The sequence below is a fragment of the Pleuronectes platessa genome, chromosome 1, assembly GCF_947347685.1.
Source record: "Pleuronectes platessa chromosome 1, fPlePla1.1, whole genome shotgun sequence".
Classification (NCBI taxonomy): Eukaryota; Metazoa; Chordata; class Actinopteri; order Pleuronectiformes; family Pleuronectidae; genus Pleuronectes; species Pleuronectes platessa.
In genome coordinates, this window is record NC_070626.1 from 9,666,359 (window position 1) to 9,694,096 (window position 27,738).

The following is a 27,738-nucleotide window of genomic DNA, read 5'->3' on the forward strand; positions in this document are numbered from 1 at the left end:
TTTTACTGTTACACACCCAAAATAAAGTGCACTTCTCACTGTAACTCTACACATGACCAACAGATACACTGACACTTGACTTAATTTTCAGAAGTTTCATACAATTATCAGGACATGTTCACACTATGGTTAGGTTTTTAGTGACAAGCCTGAATGTTATTGAGGGTAACAGGAATACAAATATAAACTCTCAAACAATACACCACTGAAAATGTCAATAATTAATCTAGCATAATCAATATTGATACTTCATTGGCTGTTCACAGTGAAACCTGAGGTAAGATAATGCTGTAAAACCAGTTCACAGTCTCACATTTCACAATACAATAATCTATCTGTGCATCATGAATCCAATGGTATCCCCACTGTCATTTCTGAGAAATGACATGCAGGAAATTGAGTGATACTTATTACACCATTTGAGAACATGAGGCCTGAACATGTTGAAGTTAAAGTCATCACAATGAGAGACTAAAGACATGCCATCAATTCCACTATTTTAAAAGGTAGGGTTGGTAATTTCACATCCTGATAATCATCCATAAATGGAGAGAGTATAGTCATAAGTTAGAGAAAAGTCACAGAAAGGTCTGCTTTGAGCAGCTTCCCATGTGTTTTGGGAGCGTAGCTTTGACCAGAGGGCCGATGGGAGGTAGTGGGATGTATTGGTGTAGTTTGCTAGCTTGATTGTCTTGATTCTGTTTACTATGAAAGAAAGAGTTGTTGTTCAACATTATTTGAGGCCACATCTGTATTAAACTGTTTAATAAGGAGAAACTCATTAGTGACTGATGTATAGCATAGACCAAAATACTTTTTTATTCTACATTAAATGGTTGTGCTTGTGACAACTTTTAACCACGATAAATCTGTGATGTTTTTGGATTTAAAATCTGTTGTCAGAGGATGTCTGATTGGAAGAGGATGATTCCAACTACATTTCTCAAAAACTTGGCAGTAATATCATCTACAGTTTGGTAAGAAGCAGCAGTTTTAAGTAGCACATTTCTAGACGATTACTAACACCATACCTCACAGAGCGCTTCTCTGAAAAGAATCTCTGGCAGTGTCTGGTTTAGCAGAACACAGCTGCACAGAGAAATTCCTGGAAGAAGCCATTGTTGGAAGACACTGCAGAGTCTGTTGCGCTGCACATAGGAGTCACAATGCTCTCATTCAATACACAAACAATATGTGATTTTTCCTTCTCCCTTTGGCCTTTTCGCTGGATTATGAATACAATATTTTACATTGTCACAATCAAAAAGGGAATTTGGCCACTCACTTATCTCTTAATAAAGCTAACAGTAACCTAGCTCAAAGACAGCAAAAGGTTAGCTTGTGAATGCATATTTCACAAAGACGCGTGTAAAGCAATTAGGGATGGGCATAATTAATCGACAATCGATTAATTGATCATTAAGAATTTCGTCGATGAAATAATTATTTCATCGAGAAATTCGCTAATTACACATTTGACCACGGGGGGCAGTGTTTGAAAAAAACGCCACAGTCCTACTCAGTTACCTGCGACTGGCTGCGAGTTACCGTGTAGTTCCATTTCCAAAGTAAACATGAAGAGGTCACGGCGAAGTGTTGCATGGGACCATTTTGAGTTAAAAAATGACTTGGTTCACTGCCAACACTGCGAAGCTATCCCAGAGGCTGGGGGAGACGAGGAGCCTGCGTTGTCTGACACGGACGAGGGGAGCGCAAACACCGGAGCCGCGGCCAGGCTAGCCAAGTTAGCACGGAGCTACCTGTGTATCACAGCGACGTCAGTCCCCTCAGAGCGGGTTTTTCGGCGGCTGGACTGACGGTCATCAGGCTGCGTTCGCGTCTGACCCCAGAGCATGTTAACATGCTCATCTTTCTCAACACAAATCCGAAGGCTGGTGCTGAAGTTGTATGTGAGTTACTGGTTATTTTTATGAAGCTTTCTCGACTCGGTACCTTGTTTGATAGTTTTGAGTTACATTTGGCAAAACCTGTCAGACCTAAGTATTATATATTTGTAGTTGTTGTTTAACATTATGTTTTTTTATATTATTATTATTTTATTTTGGAGGGGAAAAAAACGAGGGTCAGTTGTGTTTAGTAGCACCGGCTTCTAGCTGTCGGCTCCACTGCTTAAGATTACCGCAGCGCATATTTTGTTCATCTTGTAATAAAGATCTCAATGAGGAAACACGCTTTTTTTTTCACTGCATTTTAATGTAGCTTATAAATAGTGAATTTTTGAACTTGAAAATATTAATGATTAATCGAAAATTCGTCATTAACTCTCCCGACGATCGACGAAGACAATTTAATCGAACGCCCATCCCTAAAAGCAATGGCAGTGACATTTTTATTAACATTTTTCCTATCAGCCCCCTAGTAAAAATCCGGAAAATGTCCAAGTGAGCCCATGTTAGAATACAGCAGGAGCAAGCGAGTGGTTTGTGTAGATACGATTGTATTTGAAAGAACATTAAAAAAAAATTCATTGTTAAAAATTGAAATAATACAGATGACCGAGGAAGATGTAAAAGAGGTACCATAAAGTAGAAGACGCAAATTAGGGTGACATCTTGGAAAGACAACAAGATTCGGGAGCTTTTGCCGATAACATTATGTCCCGCCACCTTCGTTGTCTACCTAGATGCCACTCCTCAGTTGAACATTTTCCTGTTATGAAGGCATCTGACCCAGACAATCTCCTACTGCGTTCTTCATATGTGAAGGGCAAACCTCCGGACATTTCTTAGGGTTAATGTCGAAAAACAGCTATACATTGGAGGCTATGAATAACATTGAATTATCCAAAGATAAAGACATTTTTGGAGGGATTTAATATTCAAAATGTTATGATATACTGGCGACTTGCAGTTGTAAACAATTTATCACCAAACCTGCTCCTTTGCAACATGTAGCATGCTAGTTTGTACTGAAGGCGATAAAGATTCCTGATTATATTAAACTCAACAGGGCAACAAACATCAACATGGCAGACTAATATGTTAGATAACCAGCTCCATACGCAGCAGGACTATCATTCCACGCTACATTCACACCACGTTATCTTGTAGCACCATGCTGAAAGCTTCTGTGTTTTGGGATGAGTCAGGAACAGCAACTTGGGGGGGAAAAAACAATGTGCCCAACTAGATAACCCCATCCAGCCGGCTGACATTGTACGCAAAGCAGCTGCGTGGAGGCCTCACAACCAGAACTTCCATTACACAATCCCGGCAACATCGTCCTGTCCTTCAAACCTCACTTCCTATCAAAAACAGAGGGGTATGCCCAGAGGAAAAAAATAATCCCATCCTCATCTGTCCCAAAACACTGAGTGGAGAGACAGAGCTGAGGGAAACTAGCGACCTCACCAAGGAGTGTGCTTCAAAAATGGCTTAACTCTTACATTACAGGACAGTCCAAAAAGTTACTATGGAGAGAAGTGCTGAAGGGTACACAGGTGTACATACACATTTATACAAGAGTTACTGGGAATTTATCGTGCTCAAGGGTTCAACAAAAGATAATAGGGGTTGAAAAGGGTTATACTCGGAATAAGCAATATCAAGACATGTGGAGTATTACAACCATAGTCGCATTATGTAGATCATGTGCAGCATCTGGAGGTAACACATTCACAGACACAAACACACACCTAGAAATGCACTACCCTATCTGCAGTGGTATCTAATATTAAAGATCAAAGTAAGAGCTGTGTAGATTTCGAGCTGACACAAGTATTTCATTGTAAATGTCCTGTGCAATCAGGCATCCTGGTGTCATGAGTGTATTACCTAGTGAGAACATTTCCATACATAGTCTTATGGCAACAATCAGGTGATGAAATTTTATATTTTCTGCACTGTAAATTAAAAGCACCATCAACTAACAAACTGGGCAGACACATTCAAGGGACAAAACATTGCCAGCTCAGCAAGAGTAAAGTTTTGCTTTAGGGAGCATGTGATAGTGTGAAAAGCACGTGCAAACTGTCCACTTGTTACTCAGTCCGTTTGAGAGCGGCTAACTAATGCAATGGTGCAGTTCTCTAAATCCCAGGGATTAAAGCCATAGTGAGAACCTGCCAGGTGGCCCACAATGCTTATTAGCTGACACGGTTAATAGCTTGTGCGAGGTAAACAGGACACCTGAGCTTAGGTAGCCTGGGGTTAGCACCACTGAGGTTCTCACACTTGCACACTGCTGAGCTAAATAACAGGGAGGAGACGGGTTCAGTAACACAGTGAGTGCATCAAAGTGTTTGGAGAAGACTCAACAGGTCAGAGAAACCACAATATGAAACCAAAGTAGCAAACTTTGTGCTGCTCTAAACTTGAGATATTATTGATATTATTTTAATTTGTATTACTTTATTTAAATAATCATATATTTAATAATCTATTTTTGCATTTCTATAGCTGATTTGGCACACGCAGTGAAATCTGAAACGAATTTGAATAATCATGTGAAATAAATGTCAGAGTCAAAGCCTCCAGACAATGTCCGTAGCTTTCCGGCCAGCCCCTAAGTAAGAACTCTGGATTAGACCGCAATTTTGGTTCCAAATACAAAAAGATGGAACTACAATACATCTCCCTGCCCAATCCCACACGCTGATACAGCAGCAGGTGCCGCCTGGTGTGTGTGTGTGTGTGTGCATATGTGTGTCCAATCACATTCCAATCCAATCACAACCCTGCGTAATCTGAACCAACACACAGAAGTGACAAGTAGCTTCAGAGCAATGAGTGGGGAGGTTGGAGAGGATTGTCTGTTTTACCTTTACAAAAAGGCATGTTGTTGACTTGACCATTGACGGTAAAGGCCAACATGTTCTTTTGTGTTCTTCTCTACTGTTCCAAATGTTGGTGTTTTGTTGAAAAGTCTGAGAAAACAGTTTCTTTCTGTTGGTTTTAATTAACAGTGGTGTTCACAGTTTGACATCTGCTTCAACTGTTAAACAAGCTAAATTAAATGGACTTTTATATAAATTAACTGAAAGAACCTCAGGAAACAGGGCATACTGTGTGGTATAAGTATGCAGTCTGCCACTGAAACATGACATGTGGCTTTAGGTCTGTGGATTTTGTCTTTTTTGAGGGTGAATAGCTTGCAATGGTTTCATGTGGTTTATGGCTCAATTCTCCTCAAAGGGAACAGAAGTTGGAACCGATTAGGTGCAGTGAGTCACAGTTCATTCAGCCTGAACAACAAAAACAGATTTTTTGTACAGACATTTGTGGGCTACTTTCACATGATTGTCTACATGGTTGTTTCAGGCAGATATAATTTATCTCTGTAATTGGAGTGTGTTAGTGGTCTACGTTTCCTTCCTTGCTATAATGCTCCATAAACAAAGGTTATTCCAAGAGAAGCAGACTTGGCATCAATATTAATCAGGCCTGCAAGCTTCTTGGGGTAACTCTATTGGCTGCCAGCCTCCTGTTGCAGGGAATACTGTATTAGAGGTTGCACCCAAACAAACTTCTGATAAGAGAGTCCCTCTGGATGCACTGGAGATGTGCCAGCCCACTTTAATGTCCTTCCTTCTGTAGGGGCAGCTCAGGGCTAATGTTAGCTCTACTTCCCCACTCACCGTACATGCCAGCTGTTACAATGCAACAGGAAGGGGGTTTAGGTTTCCTGGAGCAAGCTCCCTGTCGCCAGTAACAAAAACGTCAGGCCAAGTATGCCACCGAGTATGGGTAGTAAATCACAATAGCGAGTAAGATTTACCTGCAAACCTAGGCGCAAATAATCGCAACTTACCCCAACCCACAATCAACAGACAACTAGAGGACCTTTCTTACAGTGGTAGCATTACAGTTACTCGAATGAGATATGACTGTACTTTTCAGTAACATTAGGACTAAATCTTCTAACCCCCCCCCCTCAAATTTTTTAAATAACTTCCTTTTTAGACTGAGAACCTTTACTACATTAACATGCATCTCTCCTCAACAAACTGTTTTGCATTCATACTGTGGCACATATTTACACCTGGGATGGCACCCGGTACATCTGTACCCTCCTACTATCGGTTCTGACCATCACCACTCAGGCATACGAGTGCCATGGCTCGAAGCCACCTCCACATCTGTTTTTGAGAAGAACTCGTCTTTTATTTTATTCACTTTCCACAAACAGATTCCACAACAACTTTGACAAAACTCAACCAGCCATCCCTCCGGTCACAAACTCACTTCTGTAACTTGAACAGCACTGCCACCAATAGCGGTTACTTTTGGATCAGCCGCCATCTTTGTGTGGCTGTCACCTCGAAGCTAAGGTAGCTTAATGGCCACGGATGGGGCAGCTGTTACCCATGCTGACAGCTCCTTATCCATCTGCCACTGTGAGGCAAACATGGGACCCTGCGGTGCTCCAGCCACAGGCCTGACTTTAGCTCGCTCATATAGTCTATTTCAGCCTCCATGGGCAAAACAGCTGCCCTACGGTCCACGGTGCACTGTTTTTAGACACTCCAAAAGGTTCAGCTCAAAAAAGAAGAAAAAAAATGCTCTCCTCTACATCTGCTGCCAATGAAGCAAAGGAATGCATTTCCCCAGAACACTCTCAATGCGAGTACAAATGCAGAAAAGCAGGTCAGGAAAATTAATACATTAATATTCCTGACCTGCTTTTTTGCGACAGCTGGACAGAAAGACGGATACATTTACCATCCAACTTGTGAAAACAACGTTGTTCAGTAGGCATTTGATAGGAGAGGCTCCTGAAGACATTCCACGGAGGCGATAAGCTGCAGAGAAGTCTGAGAATCAGCAGACAGGTCGAGGAGGTCAGTCCAAATGACAGGACAAATGCCATGAGCAACTGTGTGACAGGAGCTGAGCCAGGCTCCTCTTGCCCACAGAACACAAGGAGAGTATTGTGGCAGCCACTGGTCTCCTCATACCACCAAGCTGAAAAAAACTCACACATGCAGCTGCATGACTTAGAAGGTGGAGAAAAATAAAGGCCTTGGCTGTGATTTAATATTAACTGCAAGAATAGATTTTCCGTCATCAATACAATTCTCCTGGAAATATTTTGCAGGCAGCCGCAGGTTTTGGCTGGTTTAGGGGGTAATGTTTGGTTTTGTTCGAACGACTAATCCTGGTTTTGTCCCACTTTTGCTCTGAAACTAAAAATACATTTACTCTGATAAAGTTATCATAAAAAAAAGCTGATCATATCCAAAATTGTAGCCAGTACTTGGAAGATTCAGCATTTCTAAAGAAGTACTAAAACTTGTCCTGCGGCTCAAGCAAACCACTGTTGAGTTAAGTTAGGACAAAACCTAATACTCATATCAGTCAAGAGGCTGATACAGTTGGTGACCGGGCTGGATAATATTAGGCTGACCTGTGCTGTCATAAGAGACACTGTAAGAAGCTTATGGCTCCAATATAAATAGCAGACAGGCACTCTAACAAAGGACATAGTTGAGGGCCCCACAGGTCTGTCTCACATATGCAAACACATATTTCAACATGTGTCTTGATCTTCATCAGATAATGTGCTCTAACAACCACAGAAACAAAAGAAACATTGAACTGAATCATCAATGTAATTTATTAATGTTCCTGATACTATTTAACCCTTACTGATGCAAATGCCAATTCCGGTATCTGGACTTTGCATATCTGCCAATACCAAGCACCAGAACAACTGAACTAATTAATCTAAAATGTATCAAGTCTCACTGTAGGGAATCAAGATGAAAGTATTCCTAAATGCACACATTAGTTAATTAAAAAAAGCCCAATCTAATTTGATCTATCAGAGCCTGTCGCACAAAGTATGCCTTTCAGTGCTTGACAGTAGGCAAACAAAATTAGCTCAGGTATCCTCTCCAGAATAGCGGTGAACAACAGAGAGTGTACCCAACTGGTGGCTTTCAACAAGTGAGAGCGGTGATGAAAGGTTCTGATGTCAGTTCCATTCATGAAAGGCTAGTGGCAACCTGTGGGGATGAAAAAGCTTCCCTCAGCCTATATTGAGCAGGCTGTACACTGAGGCTGCAGGTTGTGCTGCATGCCAGCCACCAGGGCGCTGTATTTTTAGCGAGGACAAAAATGAGAATATATTCTTTCTCCACTTTAGGCCCAATGAGGCAGGATATAGAGGTGCCACAGAGGTCAGACAGTCAGGCTTGGTCACACAAATAGCAGAACTGTTGCTGTGGATTTCCGAAATAAAAATCGACCCATATACGCCAAGAAGTGTAGCAACTTAGAAAGTTATTATGAGTCAAAGAAAACAACAACTTACTGCATTGAAACAAAAGTGAAGTCTCCTTTACCAGGGGTGGCTTTAAGAGAGTATGTTTAAAATATGTTAACCGGCAGGACATATCCCTAACCCACATGTATCTGAATGGTGCATTAGTTCCACTATTCCATGCTGTTTAGTAGCTGACCCTGGTGTCTGACCTGATCATGGAAAAGCACAAGAAAAATATTTCTTGCAAGGATTAGGTATCAAATTACTCAAGAGTTTCATGTTAGCCTTGACTCTTGTTCTATTAGATTTTGGTGCGACTGAGGGGCAAATAACTGACTAAAAGCTAAGACTAAACTGGTTTCCCAGGAAACAAAGGTTAGATTTCCAATGCCACAACACAAGCCCTCTCCCCCCCATATCGGTAACCCACTGGCTGTTTCCCTTCAGATGAGGAATGGCATCTTGTTCAGTTCTGCTTAGAAATCAGGCACAATTTGATTGAGGTTTGCCAAATAAGCTCTGCTGAAACATGTGGAGCTGAAACTTCTCTGGATAAGAGAAAGTACAGACCCTCGCTTCCCGCCTCACACCGGTGTAAATAGTGTTGTTAGTTCTGTGCATCCAAATGAAAATCCTGTCACACAATAGAAACGCAAAACACACAAACCTGCATATCTCTCATGCATGAGCTGCCAAACGTGTTTATTACCTAACACACAACGGTGGGGCTGCATCCAAACCATACCATGATTGTAACTGGTAGGACAGAGATGGACAGCATAGCATTACTATCACACAGGAATACTGTTTATTTCTTAAGTCAGTATCTAGGTCTAAGTTGTTGATTTTGTAAATACATTTTGTATTCAATCTGCATCACCCAATTTTCCTCCAGAGTTAAAGTTATTGTTATGTGATACATTTATTGTATTCTTACAGCCTATACTTTTTGTGGGGCAATCCCAGAGCTATCAACTGACGTCGAATTAGCCTCTGGGGGCAAAGGCTATTTTGGGGGTTCCGATGTAGATGGTGGATACCCCACAAATAAGTGTTGACTCAAAACCATATGCCTGGCTCAATGCGAGAGAAGAAAGTTTAAAAAAAAATCAATACACAAAACATTTGAATTCCAAGGTTCTAATAATACCATGGCCGTCTGGGGCAACTGATCCCTTCCCCCATTGGCCCCTTCCCTTCTGTGTGACACTGATCTGAGTTGTCTACAACTGTGCAGCAAGAGACACACTAGAAAGCTTCTTTGTAGAAGGAAATATGGTTCAAGACATTGGAGACAGAGTAGAGTCAGCAGAGCGCAGGCTGTGTACTCCACCCGAGGCGAGTGCAAACACTAATCTTGTGACTGCAGGTCGACTTCCTCACACAAGCATCCGGATTCAGTGTTAGACTAAGGAAAAATGTCACATGTGGACAAACACTGACAACAGAAAGAAAAAGAAAGAAAAACAACTAGAGCCTTAGAACCAATCTGCCAACTATGATGACCATTGAGGCACAATAAGCTATTGAAGAGACTGAGTTTAAACAAAGTTACAGTACTTTGCCGAGCACTGCATGAATTTCCAGAGTGACACAGCTGTCGCCGATGTCAACACACATTTAGTAGGTTTAACCTCGACAACAGGAAAGCAGTAACGTGGATGTCAATTTCTACGTCAGAGAAATCCCTCTTGATTAAGATTTTATATCAGTCATAAGGAACATACAAACTGATCTGAAAACATCACAAACAACTTACAAAAAAGGTAATAGTTTATCTTTAAATTTATTTTTATGCTTTTTACAATAAATCCATCTTTTTGATCTGTCAAATATGATAAGGACAATGGAAGCTGAATTTCAGATTTTGATCTGATCTCAGATCAGCTGTTTATGACAAACACCGCAGCCCTGGATATATTTTTTCCCCCACACACAATCACTGCCTGTGACTGTGAGCCATCTCCTTATTGATGACCAGACAAAAAAATGATCCACTTTCTACTCACCAGCTGAACAGGGAGCACATTACACAGGATGTCAAAAGACAAACCTCTGGCTAGACTGTAGATTCCTACACCCCTCTCGAGAAGTGGGGCAACGTTATTTATTAATGCACTTCCAGCTATCCTTTCCCTGCACTGTAGAGCCAGATAAAGGAAAGCTCCAACATCACTGTGGCTGTGTAACCCACTGCTGTGTGTGGGGCTTCACGACCAATGTACGGAGGTATATGAGCCAAGGAGTGAATCACCAGATCCATGGAATTAGATATAATATAATAACACCTCTATGGCAGCTTTACTACTCTGTATGCCCAATCCAACATTACACAACTAATCCACGGTGTGTGCCTATCAATGCAGTAACATGACGATGTCAGCGACTTGACATTACAACTTTAATCAAGGTAGAACATTAATTAGTGGGCTAGGTTTGAACTAGAACAGGGATTATTTTACAGTCCGATCACTCTTTAGCAGGAAGGCGTAACAGGATCCACACAAGCGCAGTTAGCCGGTTTCATCGAAACTCTCCGGGATGACATGGCCCGAGTCATGGGGCCATTATGTCGCAGCTATTAATACGGCCTTTTAATGCTCTAAATGCGGTGTCGCCGGTGAGGCTGCACCGGGATCTGCGTTGAAAACCACGCCAAACGTAAGAGAAGCGAGTGTCACGGACGGAAGACACCCCGGTATCCAGGCTCCGCTGCGCCCCTCACTTCGAGGCTCGCCCGCCGGCCACAGACAACCAGACACTCGCCTGTTGGCTATTAAGCTAACCCCGAAATATCCTCCCATTGCTGGCAGCCCAACCAGAGCCATAGTACCCCTGACATGACATCTGCAAACCACGTCTCTGTCGCTAACGTGAACCCACACTCAATTTTTGTGCGGTAGCGATTACGGACTGCAGCCGTGCAACTTGAAAAACCAAGAACGCCCAGCTCCGTTATCGGACATACCAGTTCGCTGCTCGTAGCCCACGAACTCCCTCTGTCCTCCGTCACCTGCACCGACACGGCTGCCCACTGACAGAGGTGTGGACTGTATCTGAAGCAGCGCCCAGACACAAGCCAGTGACAGACAACGAGAGCAGAAATATAAGATACCGCCAAGTGCTGCTCCTTCTCCGCTAGCCTCCAGAGGAGCGTCTCATCACCACACCACACACAGGCTCTGCACTCCAACACGCTGACATGTAATTGCATAAAAATGTCTCACGCATGTCGGACTATCTTTGAAAACGTGTAGCCGCTTGCCTACGCGGCTCTCAGAATAAATAACGATGGAAATGAGTAATAATCACGTCAGCGTGTTGTCCGTCCGATGATGGGCGCAGCAGTGATTCCTCGGTCCTAAGCAGGCTAGCTACCCACATAGCCGTGTGAGCTAGCCTTAGCTTCCCAGCTAGCTCTCTGCGACACGGTTGTAAGCACTGGCGGAAAGCACAAGCTGGTGTGAGCGGCCCGGAGCTGCTCCGGTGCGGGCCAACAGCGGCGAGGGGCCCGGGGACCGAGAGAAAACCGAACAGCGTCCGTGAAAACTGGAGGAAAATGTTAGTACACGTTCAGTTAATCAGCGCATCGCTCACCAGCTTCAGGCATCCACCCTCCTGACAGCGAATCCCCTGTGTCCGGCACTGCACACCGACACTTCCGCTGAGACCATCACAATAAACCCCCAACATAAACGGAAGCTGGGCGTCGTCTACGCCCTGTTTTTATATTTAAAGAACTCGTCAAAAACAACAACTTGCCAGCTTCTCTGTAATATTAGGACTTTATAATATTAAGACCTTGTGTTTTCTTTTAAACGATGTTTATTTAATTTAATTGTTTCATGTTTATTACGAAAAAAAACATATTCAAGTGAATTTGGAATTAAAATTACATCCATATTTATTTGTTTAATATAATATAATATAATATTAGTATAAGTATTTAATATGTATTTTTTGTTTATTTTAATATTTATTATTATTATTATTATAGGAACCCTTTATTCCTCCAAACACATTTGTCATATTTGAGACATTTATTTGCTGGTTAATAACTCTAAATCAATCTTTATGAATCTGTATGAATCTATGATTTATGTGAGTGTTTGGTGTTAAAGTCATTAAGTGATCTTAAAAAACACAAGCTTTGTGATTCTTTGATATCAGCATACAAGTTGATACTGTGCAAAGGTAAAACTGATAAAACATGCATACATGTATAAGTCATTGGAAGCAGGTCTTTACATATATGCTACTTGCAATATGTTGTAATTAGTAATCAGACAGTATCTACTTGAGTTTGCTTCTCCTACATTCATCACTGTCCTGCAGGTGAAGTGAAATTGCACTCACAGTAAATATTTGAGCTGCATGAAAGTAATATCTTCATAATTTGTTTGTTTGCTCCATCCAGGTCATTTCATGGGGATTTCCATCTCTAGTCGAATCGCTTAGACAGTTTGTTATTGGTACAGATTTCATTTTCTGTCTCAGGCTAAAGCTGTGTCGCCCTCTGCTGTGTGACAACGAATATTACACCCTGTGCCTCATAGTTTGATAAATTGCCGAAAGGGGGCGTTGATTTGCACAAAGAGTTGAATGACATCATCACTACCTCTGACTGAAAAGTTTTCTTGATCCCACAAAGACCAGGATGTTCCTAAACGAAACAGCTTACACTTCCTCTCAGTCACATTAATGGTAGAAAGTCAGAGAAAGATGCTTCAGATGACCTGAGTCTATGGTAACTTCACTCATTACGTGCTTGCACATAGAATAAGATGTGCACAAAATATAGCAGCGAGTTATGGAGCATGCGTCACTGGAGGGATTTTCCGTTTCACTATCCAGAGTTGTGTCTTTGTGTCTCAAAGTATATGTAGCATTAAATTCGTATGTATTTAGTTATTTTTTCATTTTGTATGTTTCACGACATCCCTCTGATTAAATGATAATGGCTGAATGATGAAAAACAGTTATATAAAACTTGTGAATTCAAGCTTTGATCCATGCAAACACATTAATAATAACAAATGAACATGTTAATAAATCTACAGTTTGCACACAAAGAAGGAGGGTGTGTCAGTCCAGATTGGATATAACATTATGACCACAACGATATTATTTAAATGGAAAACTACATATTGTATCTTACCATGTTAATTATATTAAGAGTTGTTCATTTATATGCTTTTGCATCCAGTGTATCACACATTATTATGCAACTTCAGTAAACATGCAGCAGTGTATTTCAGACAGGTTTATAATGAGCGCAAATGACCTGCAGTCAAACCAAGTCAAGTTTATATATATATCACATTTCATATGACAAGCATGGACTCAATGTGCTTCATAATAAAGAGCTCAGATACAGGACAAATACAAGACATGACTGAACTCATGGGTGTTGCAGTACTGGTGAAACTGCAGGGTGCCCCTCCCAGGGGATACGTGCACTACAGCCACGAAGGACAGTGTGGAGGTGTGACAAGCACATGACCTGAGTATAGTGTGTCTCTTGTAGGAGGGGCCACTGTGGATCTGGACTGGACACCCTTCAAAAAGCACTCGCTCTGACCTGCTCGCTCCCACTCAGCCAGGCTTGTTGAGCACAGCGGACCCCCTCTGGACATCATGGCACTCACACAGGACCCCAACTTCCTCAAGCTGCAGGACTGGTACACAGCCCACGCCCTGCAACTCAACATGAGGCACATGTTCGAGGCCGACAAGGAGAGATTCAACAAGCTCAGGTATACATCCAATTCAGATCATGCAAAAATGCAGCATGCACAGAACCACTGAGCATGATACATGTCGGTAAATTGGTCGCATTATTTGTATGATTCCTCTGATTCTACCAGATGCATTCAAATTATACAATTTATGATATAATAGTTAAATCAAATCACACTGCTTGTCCAATTATAGTTTTGATATTTAGAAATAAAACTTCATATCCCATCACTGATGTTGTTTGGTGTTTGCACAGCCTCACACTGAACACTGAGGATGGAGACGTTCTTCTGGATTACTCCAAGAATCTGGTCACAGACGACGTCATGAAGATGCTGATTGATCTGGTAAATGCATGTTTATCTTAAAGATTCATGGCTTTTTAAATGGCACCGCAGCTTTAATGAATACTTCCCTTTGATCAACGTCCCATTCATCTGACTCATAACTCCATCTCAAGTGGGCGGCTGTGGCCCAGAGCGGCCGTCCTCCAACCAGAAGCTCGGTAGTTCGATCCCAGTCTTCCCCATTCCGAAAGGTCATGCAAAAGTGTCCTCGGGCGAGATACTGAGTAGAGAAAAGTGCTGCACATTGATGCACTGTATGAATGTGTGTGAATGGGTGAATGGCAATAAAGGAACTGTACTGTAAACTGCTTTGGGTGGTCATCAAGACTAGAAAGCACTTTATGAATAAAGACCATCTACCATTTAGGTCAAATTTTATTTGAAGCTTGGGCTGCCAATTAGAACAAGGTCCTGTGAATTGGACTAACATGTATTGTCTTCTTCAGGCCAAGTCTAGAGGAATGGAAGCCGCCAGAGAGAAGATGTTCAAAGGAGAGAAGATCAACTTCACTGAGGTGCTCATTGTAACTTGACAGTGTCTCCTCACATGTATCCTAGTGGGGTATAATAACACCACATGACATTCAAAACTACACATGAACTTCATTTTAGTTTCTTTGAAAGTGAACATTGAATGCAGTGACTGCAACAGCTGGAACATATTGGATTGCTTGATCAACAACAGAGCAAGCTGCCATCAGGCCAGGATCAGTGATGAGTAGAAGTGTCTGTGTTTGATCGTGTGCATGTGCAGGACCGGGCTGTGCTCCATGTGGCTCTGAGGAACCGCTCCAATACTCCCGTCATGGTTGGTGGCAAGGACGTGATGCTTGACATCAACAAGGTCCTGGAGAAGATGAAGGGCTTCTGCCACGTGAGTCAAACGCAGCGCCAGCTTTGTTGCAGGTTTAAAGAAAAGAGGGGACGAAATCCAGTTTGATACCAGTTGTGATGATCACGTTCATCTGCTTGCAGAGAGTCCGCAGCGGTGAATGGAAGGGCTACACAGGAAAGGCCATCACAGATGTTGTTAATATCGGCATCGGAGGATCTGACCTTGTGAGTGTTTTACTGCTCCACACTTTTACATATTCACTCCTGTGAGCTCCACAGTCCGTTCAGAAGGACACCTTTACTTGACATGCAGGGCCCCCTGATGGTGACTGAGGCCCTGAAGCCTTACTCTAAGGATGGACCGCGTGTGTGGTTTGTGTCCAACATTGACGGAACACACATCGCCAAAACCCTGGCCCACCTCAATGCTGAGACCACCCTCTTTATCATCGCATCCAAGGTAGATTTACATTGGTATTTAAGTACCCAACATAATATAAATGAGCAAATAACTACACATTTTTAGACAATTAAACAAATTAAAAATAAACCATACAGCACACCTTATGCAACAATAATTACAATAACACAATGCTGATACAAACTGGACTTATCTCAATTGTAATGCATTCTCCTATAGTATTCTATTCTTTATATATTTGACATACTAGTGAGTATTTATTAGTATTTTTGACACCAGCCACTCAGATTTGGCGCCAGTGAGGTGTCACTGTGCATTTATTCCCAAAAATGATGTAGAAACCATACTAAGTTCAGATGATATTAGTATTTGGTAGGTATCTATGTGTTGTGTTAACCTGAATGTCCTTCTACAGACATTTACCACCCAAGAGACCATTACCAACGCTGAGTCGGCCAAAGAATGGTTCCTGGAACACGCCAAAGATGTGAGTGTCCATAGACAGCATCAGATTAGATACTGGACTTCATTGTACAGCACATTCTTCATGTTCTCTAAACATATCATCTGCATATTTCAACAGAAAGCTGCTGTCGCCAAGCACTTTGTGGCCCTGTCTACAAACGCTGTAAGTCACAACCCACGTTCAGAGGCTGAATCCTCCCTCTGCGTCCCTCTGCTCCATCCTGACCATCATGCTCTCCTCTCTCTCTCTCCCTCAGCCCAAAGTGAAGGATTTCGGCATCGACACAGAGAATATGTTTGAGTTCTGGGATGTGAGTGCTCGCAGCAAACACTGTCCGGTCGTCGCCACTGGTCTGTGATGGGGCTGAAGGCAGCAGCTATAAATAAATAAGCTTTTTGACCTGTGAAGTAGGTGCAGGGACAGACACTCTGGCACAGCAGCTGCTGGGAAACCAGAAGCCCATCTCCTCAGACAGTTATTATTGGTAGCGACCTTTTCTCTTGCAGAGGTCACTCTAAAGGCTGGGTTCTATCAAAGGTCAGGGAGCTGCATTCAGTTACATTGTTGGTATTTAAAGGGTAACAGCTATATTATGGGCTTTATGACCCAGAGAAGTTAAGTGCACAGACTATTACACTGCTCATGTTCTGCTAATTAATGATGACATTTTTAGTGCATTGTAGTGACCACCACCATTTATGGTGCACAAAGCTTGTTACTCTAATTTAAAAGTTAGTTGAGACGTATATATATATTCAGTGTTTCTGTTTAATGTTTCTTTTAGTGGGTTGGTGGTCGTTTCTCCTTGTGGTCTGCGATTGGCATGGCCATTGCCCTGCACATTGGTAAGTACAGTGAGAAAATACTCTTGTGCCTCCCAGTCTTAGAATGAAAAAGACACCAGCAAATCATGCATCATACTTCTAATATCAAAGATACTATAGGGGACATAAGAAGAAGGATCTGTTGCTATAGCAGTGGCTCTTTGAGGTTGTGCTTGGAAACAGTAGTGCTAAATACTTAATATTCAATATGCCCAAAAGAAAATGACAGTAAAATGCCGATTTATAGCAGACACAACATTCTTAAGATACAGAATGGCTTAAGATAATGAGACATCCGACATGTAATGTCGGATGTCTCATTTTTTTGTGAAATTCTGAAAGTTCATAATTGCCATGATTGAGTCTGATAACACATTTCATAATGGTGACAATGTAAGCAAAAGATTATTATGACGAGCACTTATATATTTATTTTTTCAGAATTACTTAATACTTACTAATATTTTTTATATTCTGGGTGTTACAGAAACAAAAGTCGCACCAACGGTGCCAAAATGTAACGTTTGTAACAGCAACTAAACCTTCCATAGGAAAATATTTGAAATGTTCCTGACATGTGCCAAGTGACACCTATAATCTAAAAGGTCTTGATTTAACATACGTCTACAGCATAGTCTCAGAGCATGATAGGAGACTACGCCCATCCGACCCCGGCATGCTATAATACAACACTGCATGGTTCTGTACAGCTCTACATGAATCACTGAGCTCCAATTCACTCCAGGAACACAAGTCCAGTTTATTTAAGTGAACTTGGTTTTAAGCCTTTATCGGCAAAACAAGAAGATTATACACATTTCATGATTGAATCAACTGGATAATGAGAAACACTAGCATATTACCTTTAACAGTGCATGGATTACAATTACACAAATAGTGGCTTTAGTAACTATACAGGAATATCTTTTGCTGCTTTTAGAAGAGAAATACAGTAAATAAAGTGTTATTCAAATAAACTGTGCTAATTATCATGTTTTTCAGTTAACTTTTCTGTCTCCTCCGCTCATCAGGCTTCGACAACTTTGAGAAGCTTCTTTCAGGAGCTCACTGGATGGTGGGTAAAGCAGAATGAGATGATAACTAAAATCTTCTCTAATCCCCTGTTCTAACGTGAAAACAACTATTTATATGCTGCACATCCTGCTGTAGAGAAGACACAGAATACATGAATGTAAATCAGCCTCACTCCTTCCCCTGCAGGACAACCACTTCCGCACCGCTCCTCTGGAAAAGAACGCGCCGGTCCTGCTGGCTATGCTGGGCATCTGGTACATCAACTTCTTCCACGCTGAGTCGCACGCCATGCTGCCCTACGATCAGTACATGCACCGCTTCACTGCCTACTTCCAACAGGTCTGACACCTCTTAAGGCATCTCAGGTCTCTGTGTGGGGCTCTGACAGAAAAGACAAGTGTATTATTTATTCTAGTTGTTCAGCACTACAATCCTTCACTTTGACAAAGAGGAGAAGGACTTGTGAACATAGTTATATTTCATGGATTGACAGAGCGGCTCTTTGTGTGTGTTACTAGTGTAAACTCCTCGGAGATAGTTCAATGTCTGAGACACTTTTGATAATAAATGTGTTTGTTTACTACAGGGAGACATGGAGTCCAATGGAAAATACATCACTAACAAGGGAGCACGTGTCAACTACCACACTGGGCCAATAGTGTGGGGAGAGCCAGGAACCAATGGGCAGCATGCGTTCTACCAACTCATCCACCAAGGTATAATCAGCGAAGATAAATGTTCAAAATCAGAATCTTATAGGTGAGTCAGTTATTCAGCGTGATTTGAATTCACCAACAAAATATTCTACTATCCTTCTATTATCTCTTATCCCGGCTTCACCTTTGCTTAGCGGTTAGCCTCATGCTATGAGTCTACATGAGTCTTTGATCCAGTGTGACTGTGTTTACCTCAGGAACACGTATGGTGCCCTCTGACTTCCTGATCCCTGCTCAGTCCCAGCATCCCATCAGAGACAACCTGCACCACAAGGTATCGCTGCTGTGAACACAGATTTAACTCAAATATATAATCTGGCTGGAGGGAATTTTGTTTAATGAATGGTAGAAAAATCCAGTTACTAAAAGCACATTATCATAACTGAATGTATATATTATTTAATCATAGTCTGCAAAACATCTTCTTGTGAATTTAAAGGAATTTTAGGCCGAAATGGTGGTTTGTGCTGCTGCTGCAGCAGTGGTGTGCACGTGTTAATGCATGTGTATCAATGACCTGGAAAACCTGAGGAATACATACTTCTGAGGGATCATCACAAAGGTCACAGGCTGTTCCACCCAGGTGCCAGCTGGAGTGTTCATGTGCTCAAGAGCAGTGACACGACTCCCTTAGTGCTCCAATGTTTTGCTGACAGGTTTAACTTAGTATGTTTTTTTAATCATAAAAATGATTTAAGAAATTGTGATTTGCATAACTCTGTAGAATCTGATTTAGAATGCCAACATAATGTACAACATAGTCGAATGCCTTGCCTAGATGACATCACTCACTGTAAAACACACAGTGCGCTGCAGTGTGTCTGAAGGTGTGTGTTTGATGGCACCGTAGATCTTGCTGGGCAACTTCCTGGCCCAGACCGAGGCCCTGATGAAGGGTAAGACCACAGAGGAGGCCAGGAAGGAGCTGGAGGCCAGCGGCGTGACTGGAGATGACCTGGAAAAGATCCTCCCTCATAAAGTGAGTCGAATCAAGAGACAATGACTTACGTGACTGACTTGAAGGGATCAACGGTATTCATAAGATTTATAACAAACCTTAAGCAACCAAGCAGCTGTTTTACCTGGAAACAACACAATCAGTGATGGTACAATGACTCGTAACAGGGAGAATGCTGCCTATATTCCCATGTTGCTTTTCCAACACCTGTTCTTGCACTGTGTGCAACTATGGTAAGAGGGTTATTAAGTGGTTTAAACTGCCAAGAAAATAATTTATAACAACGTGGAAGTCACTCAAATTCATTGAAATCATTAAAGCAACACGATGTAACTTTAAAGCTCTCTTAAGCAAGAACTGGGTCCAGACTTTACCCAGAGTTTCTGCTGACTTCATACTGAAGGACCAGATGGAGGAAGTCCGCAGCTTATCTGGAGGCTCTCAGTCGGAAATTACTATTCGCATAGGCGCCTCCTCCGGAGAAAGTTCGGAGGATCTCAAGATTTCAGTGCTTTCATGTCTGAAAGCAGCTTTACTGAGCAACAGCGCCCTCTGCAGCCACACACTGTGAATCATTCTGTTGGGCTCTGTTGTAGTGGTTTTTTTGTAGAGAAAAAGCAAAGACCGTCAATGTGTTGTAGTATGCGCACTGGATATTACCCAACGATCCTCGTCTTCCTTAACCAGTAGAGCTGTTGCTGTAACAAAAACACCAAACGCTGTTTGGAATTCTTCATATTTCAAACGTTTTCTTTTTTAAATTTGGAGATAAACACTCGTTTTTAGTTTTTTGAACTGATCTACAGGTCAGCAGTGCTCTTGAACTATCATTTGGTTCCACACTTCCCGCAGGAGGTCGTACCCCTTCTCCAAAGTTACATAGAGCAAGAACAAGGGTTCAGGATGAGAACTGGTAATAAAAGCGGCACAATTTTATTTCTTTCAATCCGTTGTGTTTTGCCCTTGGCCTCAGCGCAAAAAAAAATGAATCACCACTTGAGGCTGCAGAGGCCGCTGTTGTTCAGTTGAAGTAATGCAGTGTTGCTTTAAACCTGAACTTGACAAGAGGCAGTCATCTCATGTTACTTTAAAAAAAAAAAGTCATGCACGGTATGAGGAAGTGCAGCCAGCACACTGGACAAAGCAAGCATGGGGACTGGTGCCCTCCAGTGACCGCGAACAAACACAGTAATCCAGATTTTATGAAGAGGATCTGTGATGATGGACATGCTCACTGTGAACTGTGTATAATGAAACATGTCTGCTGGTTCAACACAGGTCTTCCAGGGAAACAGACCAACCACATCAATCATCTTCAAGAAAGTGACTCCTTACACACTTGGAGCACTTATAGGTAAAGTCCAACTGTTTTTTCTCATGACTCATTATGAGGCTCCTATCATAAGTCTCATAAGCCTTACTGTTAAAGGTCTGTTTGTGTCTGGGAAAGTAAGACAAGAGAATAGTTTATGTGCAGCACTATTGTGTTACCTGAGAAATACAACTACAAAAATAAATCACCAGTTAAGCCTCTCTGTTGTAACATTTCTGTTGTAATAACCGTAATTCCATCTGGTCTCATAGCGATGTATGAACACAAGATCTTCATCCAGGGTCTGATGTGGGAGATCAACAGTTTTGACCAGTGGGGGTGAGTTGGGATTTAGCTACATCTACTGGTTTCATTGAGCAGCTTTCTCATATCAAGGCTATGCAGCCAGGAAATGCAATAATGCTAGAAAACGTGGAATATGAAGGTTTAATAGCCACTTATGGGGTTTATGTTAAGATGTTAAGGAGAAACTGCGTGAACGTGTAGAGGTACGTAACTGTTTCAAGATGCATAATGATTGCTGAAGAACTAGTGCCTTACTTTACATTTGAGATCTAATCATACACCTCAAGTGTGAAGTTATCGCTAAAACTCATATTTTGAGGCAGAAAAATCAGGACACATGACCAACAGAGTGATAAAAACCCTCACAGTGTTACCCTGGCTCTAACTATCCATTTTTCGATCGAGCTCCTTCATGTCCTTTGAGCATCCACATCACTGACCCCCTGCTCTCCCTTCTGTCTGTGTCCGCTCTCCTCCTCCTCTTCCTCATCAGAGTGGAACTGGGCAAACAGCTCGCAAAGAAGATCGAGCCCGAGCTCAAGGACAAGGCAGAGGTCCACTCCCACGACTCCTCCACCAACGGACTCATCAACTTCCTCAAGAAGAACTTTTCCTGAGCTGAGTCACAGTCCCCCCCCCCCCCCCCATGACGTCCACTTAACTGCACAACATTAACCAGCCTCATGAGCTGCATGAACAGGAGACTCACAGAGGCAGCCGGTCACTCCCACACAAGGGAGCTGCAGCCTCATTATTGATATCGTGACTGTCTCAAGTGATGTTTTTTTTTCTATGTCTGTTACAGTAGTTTATCACTATGAGGGAAAAGCTTTTTTTATTAGAGTGTCGTGGATGGACAAATGATATATGCCTCTCCACTCTCACAAAGAATTGAGTTTCTGAAATAAATATATTCACACAATACCCTGTGTCTCATTGTTTACACAAACACAACAACTCCTCACAAATGTGTATCACTGTGCATCAAAGCGCTGACGCCTTAATGAGCCTGTTTGAGTAAGACACCACTAGATGGCATCAATGAGCCAGATTTACTTACTAGGCGCAACTAGCTCCTATTTATCCAGTGGAACAAAGGGTCAAAGGTCAGTCCATCTGCAATGTTCCTACCCACAAATCCCCAGACGACATCCATTTAGAGAGAAAAACAAACAGCATCTGGACTGTAAGCTGCTCCATGCTGGCAGCACATTTAAACATTAATATGATCACACTGAATTTACTTCACGTTTTAGTACCGTTGTGCCAAACATGAACTTCTCCTATAAACATGAAAATCACACGGTACGAAAGACTAGCAGATCGGGAGGACAACATGTGATGCTGTTTACCACAAAGCACCAAACAACACCGACCATAAATATACCTCACCGTCTTTTTTATCCTCTTCATACCGGGTACAAATTCAGAGTGTGTATAAGGACAACGAGAAAGTTTAGGGAAAAAAAATCTTAGACCCCTAGACACTGCTGGGTTTTCAATGCTGTTGCCAGGCAACAAGTTTACTAATCTAACTTGCTCTTTTCATCTGTGGCTTGGAAACAAGATACAGACGAGCAGGAGGAAAGAGAGCTTTATGACAGTCAGTGTTAGGATGATGCAAATGATTAATAAACAACATCACATCTCTGAATGAAGTCCAACCAACTCCTGAGTTGTGAGGTTGGGATGAAACAGGCAGCGTGTCAGCATGAGGGAATAAGTGATTAGGACCTGCCTTGGTTCATTGGAAGAATCAAGTAACATGAAAGCATGAAAACGTCTGTGTGCGTTCCTGAGATGTTTGTCACACAATGGCATCGCTTACCCTCACATTCCACTTCATGCTTTATTGGTTGGGACTGTCAGTCACTTCTTTCTCCCGCCTCTCTGTCCTGTTACAGAGCCCCCCCCCCCCCCGGGTCAGGGTCCAATGCTGCCCCGGGTCCGGTGGTTGCTATGACGACGTCACCCCCCCGCCACTTTTTGGACTGTGCAGTCCCAAGGTCATGGCTGTGTGAGACAGACGCAGGGTTAGGGATAGGGTTTAGGAACTGACTAACTACACCTTGTTGCTAAGAAGTGATGTGGATTTTCTTCCTGAGCTTGTCCTCCACGCATTTGCATTCATTGTGCCCTGCCGAGCTGGAGGCAGTGTGAGTGTCAGTGTCCTTGCATGTCAACAAGCTCGGAAAGTTGGCGGAGGAGCAGCCTCCAGGTCTACAGTCAGTTTGGATTCTCACTTGAATCAGTTTTCATAATGCACAAAAGTCTCTTCTTCTCCCAGGAACCTTCGGGGAACATATCTCTCTTGGGATAAATATTAGCCCTGCACAACAGGACACACAACACATACTTTTCCCAATATCAAGCCCGCTGGATGGGGCCTCTCAAGTTCCCAATCTGTGGTCTGAGGCTACCATTGACAGCAGTGACACAGAAACCCTGCAGGCTGCAAAAAAAAAGAACAGACACCAAGTCAAGCTCAACTTCATTTTTTCCCACGACTACTGGAGTTATATAAAGATTAACTTAAGTACGTGGGCAGAAGTTGTCACACTGCAGCATAGGAAGCCAGTAGTACTCCCTGGAGGCTGCAGGGGGCTCTAGCTGACCCCTTGCTGCTCCACGTCCCCACTCAGTAGCCACAGATCCCATTAAGCTGCATCCATCTTAAAACACATATTTGCTGGGATCCATGTGGAAATCAAAACACATTAAACCTGCTTGCCCATTCAAATACAAGAACGTGGTGAAGGGAAAACGTGCGAAAAAACAAATTTAGAAATATTCTCAAGTGAGAAAAGCTTCACATTTTACTGTTATGATATAAGATTATTTTTTCTAAGATGTGAGCTCACAATGCAGTCAGAGGTTTTCTTTTAATGCCTAAACTTGGTGAAACTAGCAGACAGCTGGACTTGCTTGTGCTCCTTGGACACAGCTCCGGGTCACATATCTTCTTATCTGTGTGGGCTTTTAAATACTGACCACATCCACTGGTAAGGCTTTCTGTCTGCAAAGCCTCTACTGAATCTGCACAAGTACACATATACTGACCAACATCTGGCTCTTATTCAGCAACACAACAATCCTCCCACACTGATGTCCGCCTATGTTGTTCCACTGGTGATATGAATATATCATAACGGTCGGACCGTGAGTGACAGCTGGTTATCTCACATGTTTCAGATCAAGGCTGTTTCTGGCTGTGGAGACATATTTGATGAGTGTATTCTTTGTGCAGCAGTGGACAAAGAACACACACATGTCTTAACCTTCACAGTTGTTTGAGGCTTTTTCAAGACCAAGAGAAAACAAGCGAATGAATAGCCTCCTCATCTTTATTGACAAAAATTTATAATCACTTTATTCTATGTAGCACCTGAAGAGTCTGTTACGGTTGAAAGACACACCTTCATGTCAATAACCTACATTGGCAACTAGGCCGCAATCTGCTACACTTCGGTCATGAAGGGGAACAGCTACATATATCAAGTCTTCATTTTGATGGGAAAGAAAAAACAGGGAGATAGCGGGGAGCTGGGGGTCACTGCAGGAAGACTCAACCCTCCATACAAGGGACACAGACCAGGTGAAATATTGGGGGCGCAGGGGACAGTCTTTTTTCATATCTGGTATTGTAGTCTGGCAATTTAATACTGCTGTCTAAGGGGTTAATATATTTTTACAGCTAATATATTTTTTACAGCTAATACAAAGCTTCAGAAGAAACAGCCCATGCTTTCTGAATGAACCAGGACATTGGTTCTAGTAAAACACGTTGCCGTTTTTATGTAATTTGTTTTTGTGGTCTCAGGAGCAAAAAGGAATCCAGTCTCCTCCGTTGTAAAGAGAAGGCAGATTCTCAGATGAACATCTCGTCACTTTGGAAAAGCAACTGAAAACAGTCGCTCGTGGCTCAACACCACAATGGCAGTGATTTGTGAGGTGACTCAAAGTATCTGGTAGTGTAATATCTTTCCCCCTCCACTTTCTGGAGATGAAATGTGATTCTCCTCTAGAGGCGCTTCAAACATCCTCTGCTACTGTTGCTGAGGCTTCACAAGTAAATACATCAACTCAGCGTCCTGTACAAAAACAAAAACACGAGGGGATTGAAACACATGTTGTTGAAATTCAAACGAGGTGTATGGAGGAGATCCGGACAGAAAGGTAAGTCAGAGGCTGCATATTTTGGTTGCAGGAAGGGGACAAAGTGTCAGTAACCAAAGACTGAGTGTGTATGAGGTAATCCTGTGGTGAGCATATTTTCACTCATTTCCTGGCAGTGGAGGGACCTGTGTGCTCCGTGGGGAAGGTGTGCTTTTTGTGCATTGTAACAGAGCTCACCTCAAAGCAGATCCCTCAAGGGGGCTCCGCTACCTCTGCACACACACACACACACAGAGCGAGGGAGAGCCAGCTCCCTGAGTCACAGGGTGGAACCCTCACACACATAAAGGGTGCTTTGTGCCCCAACTCATGGAGCTGTCAACCAACACCAGCGAGTTCCTCACACTGAACACCACTGTTCACCGGAGAGTGGGCAGACTCTGCTTTTATGTACGCCCTCACAGAAATGTATCAACATCTCCGACTAGTCTGTGGCTCGGTGCCTTATGACTACAGGTGCACTCAGTGTAATTGACATTTGAAAGTGAAATTGTATTAAGGGCAAGCAGGTTTTGACTTTTCTTTTTTTTTTTCCAAGTTATATCCTACAGTCATATTATACTATTCCAACTGGAGAGCTGTTTGTCTGTTTGTGTGTCTGCTACTCCTCCAAAATCCCTCCTCCAATCCTCCAATCAAAACACCAAACAAGGTGAAGAGGATGGCATTTGGATATGATCGTTCAAGAAGAAGAAGAAATAAAATGTGGGTAAAATTCTGATGCTGATTTGCTGTTTACCATCAGCATACTAATTCTAATAGCACCCTATCTCATCACTCCTATAAACTCCGTAATGATGTGAAAGATATAACCGGAAAAGAACAAAAAAACCAGGGGCAGCCGTGTTGTGCAGTCACAAAACTGACCATGGAAGACATTCTATTTCCTCCTAAAAACCTTTGTCTAACTTCCTTTCTCAGTTTCCATCCACTACGGACAAGAAGATTGTGTTTCCCTACGTCCGACTCTGCACAGCCTTCTCCAGAGGAAAGAGAGCTACAGTGGCGGGGGGGGGGGGGGGGGGGGGGGGAATCAGACCTCTTACATGATGAGGATGTGACATGTACAGAGTTCCTCTACTGAATCACACATTTGTCAGGAAAACAATTAATACTCCAATATTTTTCTGTTCTTGATGTATCAATTTCATCACCTGGTTCTTCTCCTTCCTCTTCCTATCCATCTACCCTTTTCCCTCTGTGTACCCACACACACACACACACACACACACATATACATTGTGTTAGACTAAATCATTTACATGAAATTACCAGGAATGTTGAAAACATGGTCACGGTGAAATTGGTGTTTAGCACAATCCGTCCAGTTTAAACACCGTCTTGTAAGCTCCGTCTTGTTTAATTGGTTTCCATGAGGCTATAAAGACTGGATAACTTGATTTCTAACCCTCTTGAGGTTGAGCCAGGCATCAGTTATTCATTAAGCAGGCAGGTTAGTAAGAACTTGAGATCCCTGCTTCTTCAACCCACCCACTCACATGCAGAAGTGTACTGCCTGTGGCGTGTTCTTGCTCCGTGGAACCCATGACACACACGTCCTCTTCATCGTTCCACAGTTTGTCACTGTGAGACCCGGAGGTACAACCTTCCTGAGAGTTTAAAGCTTCCACGGTTCATTGCAATAAACAGCAAACAACACACACACACACACACACTCACACACACACACACTTTACTGCAGGCCTCCTTCTGCCTTTCTTTCCATTGCTGAGATCATTTATGCTCTTGCTGCTTTTCTCACCTCAGTGTGTTTGCAGGTGTGTGTGCGTGCGTGCGTGTGTGTGTGTGTGTGTGTGGGTGTGGGTGTGTGTGTGTGTGTGTGTGCGTGTGTATGTGTGTGTGTGTGTGTGTGTGTGTTTGGAGGATGCATCACACTTTACTATTTGATATCAGGAGAAAGAGCAGAATTCCTTTAATCAACGAATCAACTTTCTGCTCCTGTTCAACCAAGCGTTTGTACAACACAGCACCGAGGGGGAGCAGTCTCCTCACTCAAACCAAAAGCCCAGCCCTTTTTAACAAGTCACACAAACAACTGTTCAAAGAGTCATCGAGCATCGAATGAAACATCATCAGGAGACCACTTTAATCATGAGAATTAAGTTTAAGTGGCAGAGATCTGGAGGTTTCTTCAAACATCACTGGGTTTATTTATCATACCTCCAAGTACCAAAGCAATTTTTATGTCAAATATGAGACAATATTTATTCCCTGACTTAATTTGATAGTTTTTCATATTTGCACAGTTTGTTTATTATGATTGTGTGGCCTATCAGGGATGTTAATGTACTAGAGCAGTTTATAAAAGCGTCAGTACCAAGGGAGGTGACACGTTGGCAGCACAGATTAATAAACAA

At 42.5% G+C, this 27,738-nt stretch overlaps 2 protein-coding genes across 4 annotated transcripts in view; one reads left to right on the top strand and one right to left on the bottom strand.

Annotated features, from left to right (window-relative positions):
• Positions 1 to 11,930, bottom strand: part of LOC128441283 (granule associated Rac and RHOG effector protein 1) — a 33,053-nt gene extending 21,123 nt beyond the window's left edge. Inside the window, exon 1 of one of the 3 annotated variants that reach the window (XM_053423756.1) lies at positions 11,824 to 11,930. The gene's annotated coding sequence lies outside the window, so the exon portion shown is untranslated. Of the gene's footprint in view, positions 1 to 1,031; positions 1,706 to 11,538; positions 11,690 to 11,823 lie in introns of those variants that run through there. The other 2 variants (XM_053423755.1, XM_053423758.1) reach the window with 2 other exon arrangements.
• Positions 11,931 to 13,826: 1,896 nt separating this feature from the next.
• On the top strand, positions 13,827 to 22,106 carry gpib (glucose-6-phosphate isomerase b). The gene is made up of 18 exons (XM_053423762.1): positions 13,827 to 13,982; positions 14,222 to 14,312; positions 14,759 to 14,827; positions 15,067 to 15,186; positions 15,288 to 15,371; positions 15,460 to 15,606; positions 15,983 to 16,054; positions 16,151 to 16,195; positions 16,290 to 16,343; positions 16,818 to 16,878; positions 17,889 to 17,932; positions 18,079 to 18,231; positions 18,479 to 18,608; positions 18,806 to 18,882; positions 19,459 to 19,587; positions 20,845 to 20,920; positions 21,151 to 21,217; positions 21,678 to 22,106. The coding sequence occupies exons 1-18, from the start codon at positions 13,864 to 13,866 to the stop codon at positions 21,799 to 21,801; spliced, it is 1,662 nt and encodes a 553-aa protein (XP_053279737.1). The 5' UTR covers positions 13,827 to 13,863; the 3' UTR covers positions 21,802 to 22,106.
• Positions 22,107 to 27,738: the final 5,632 nt, after the last annotated feature.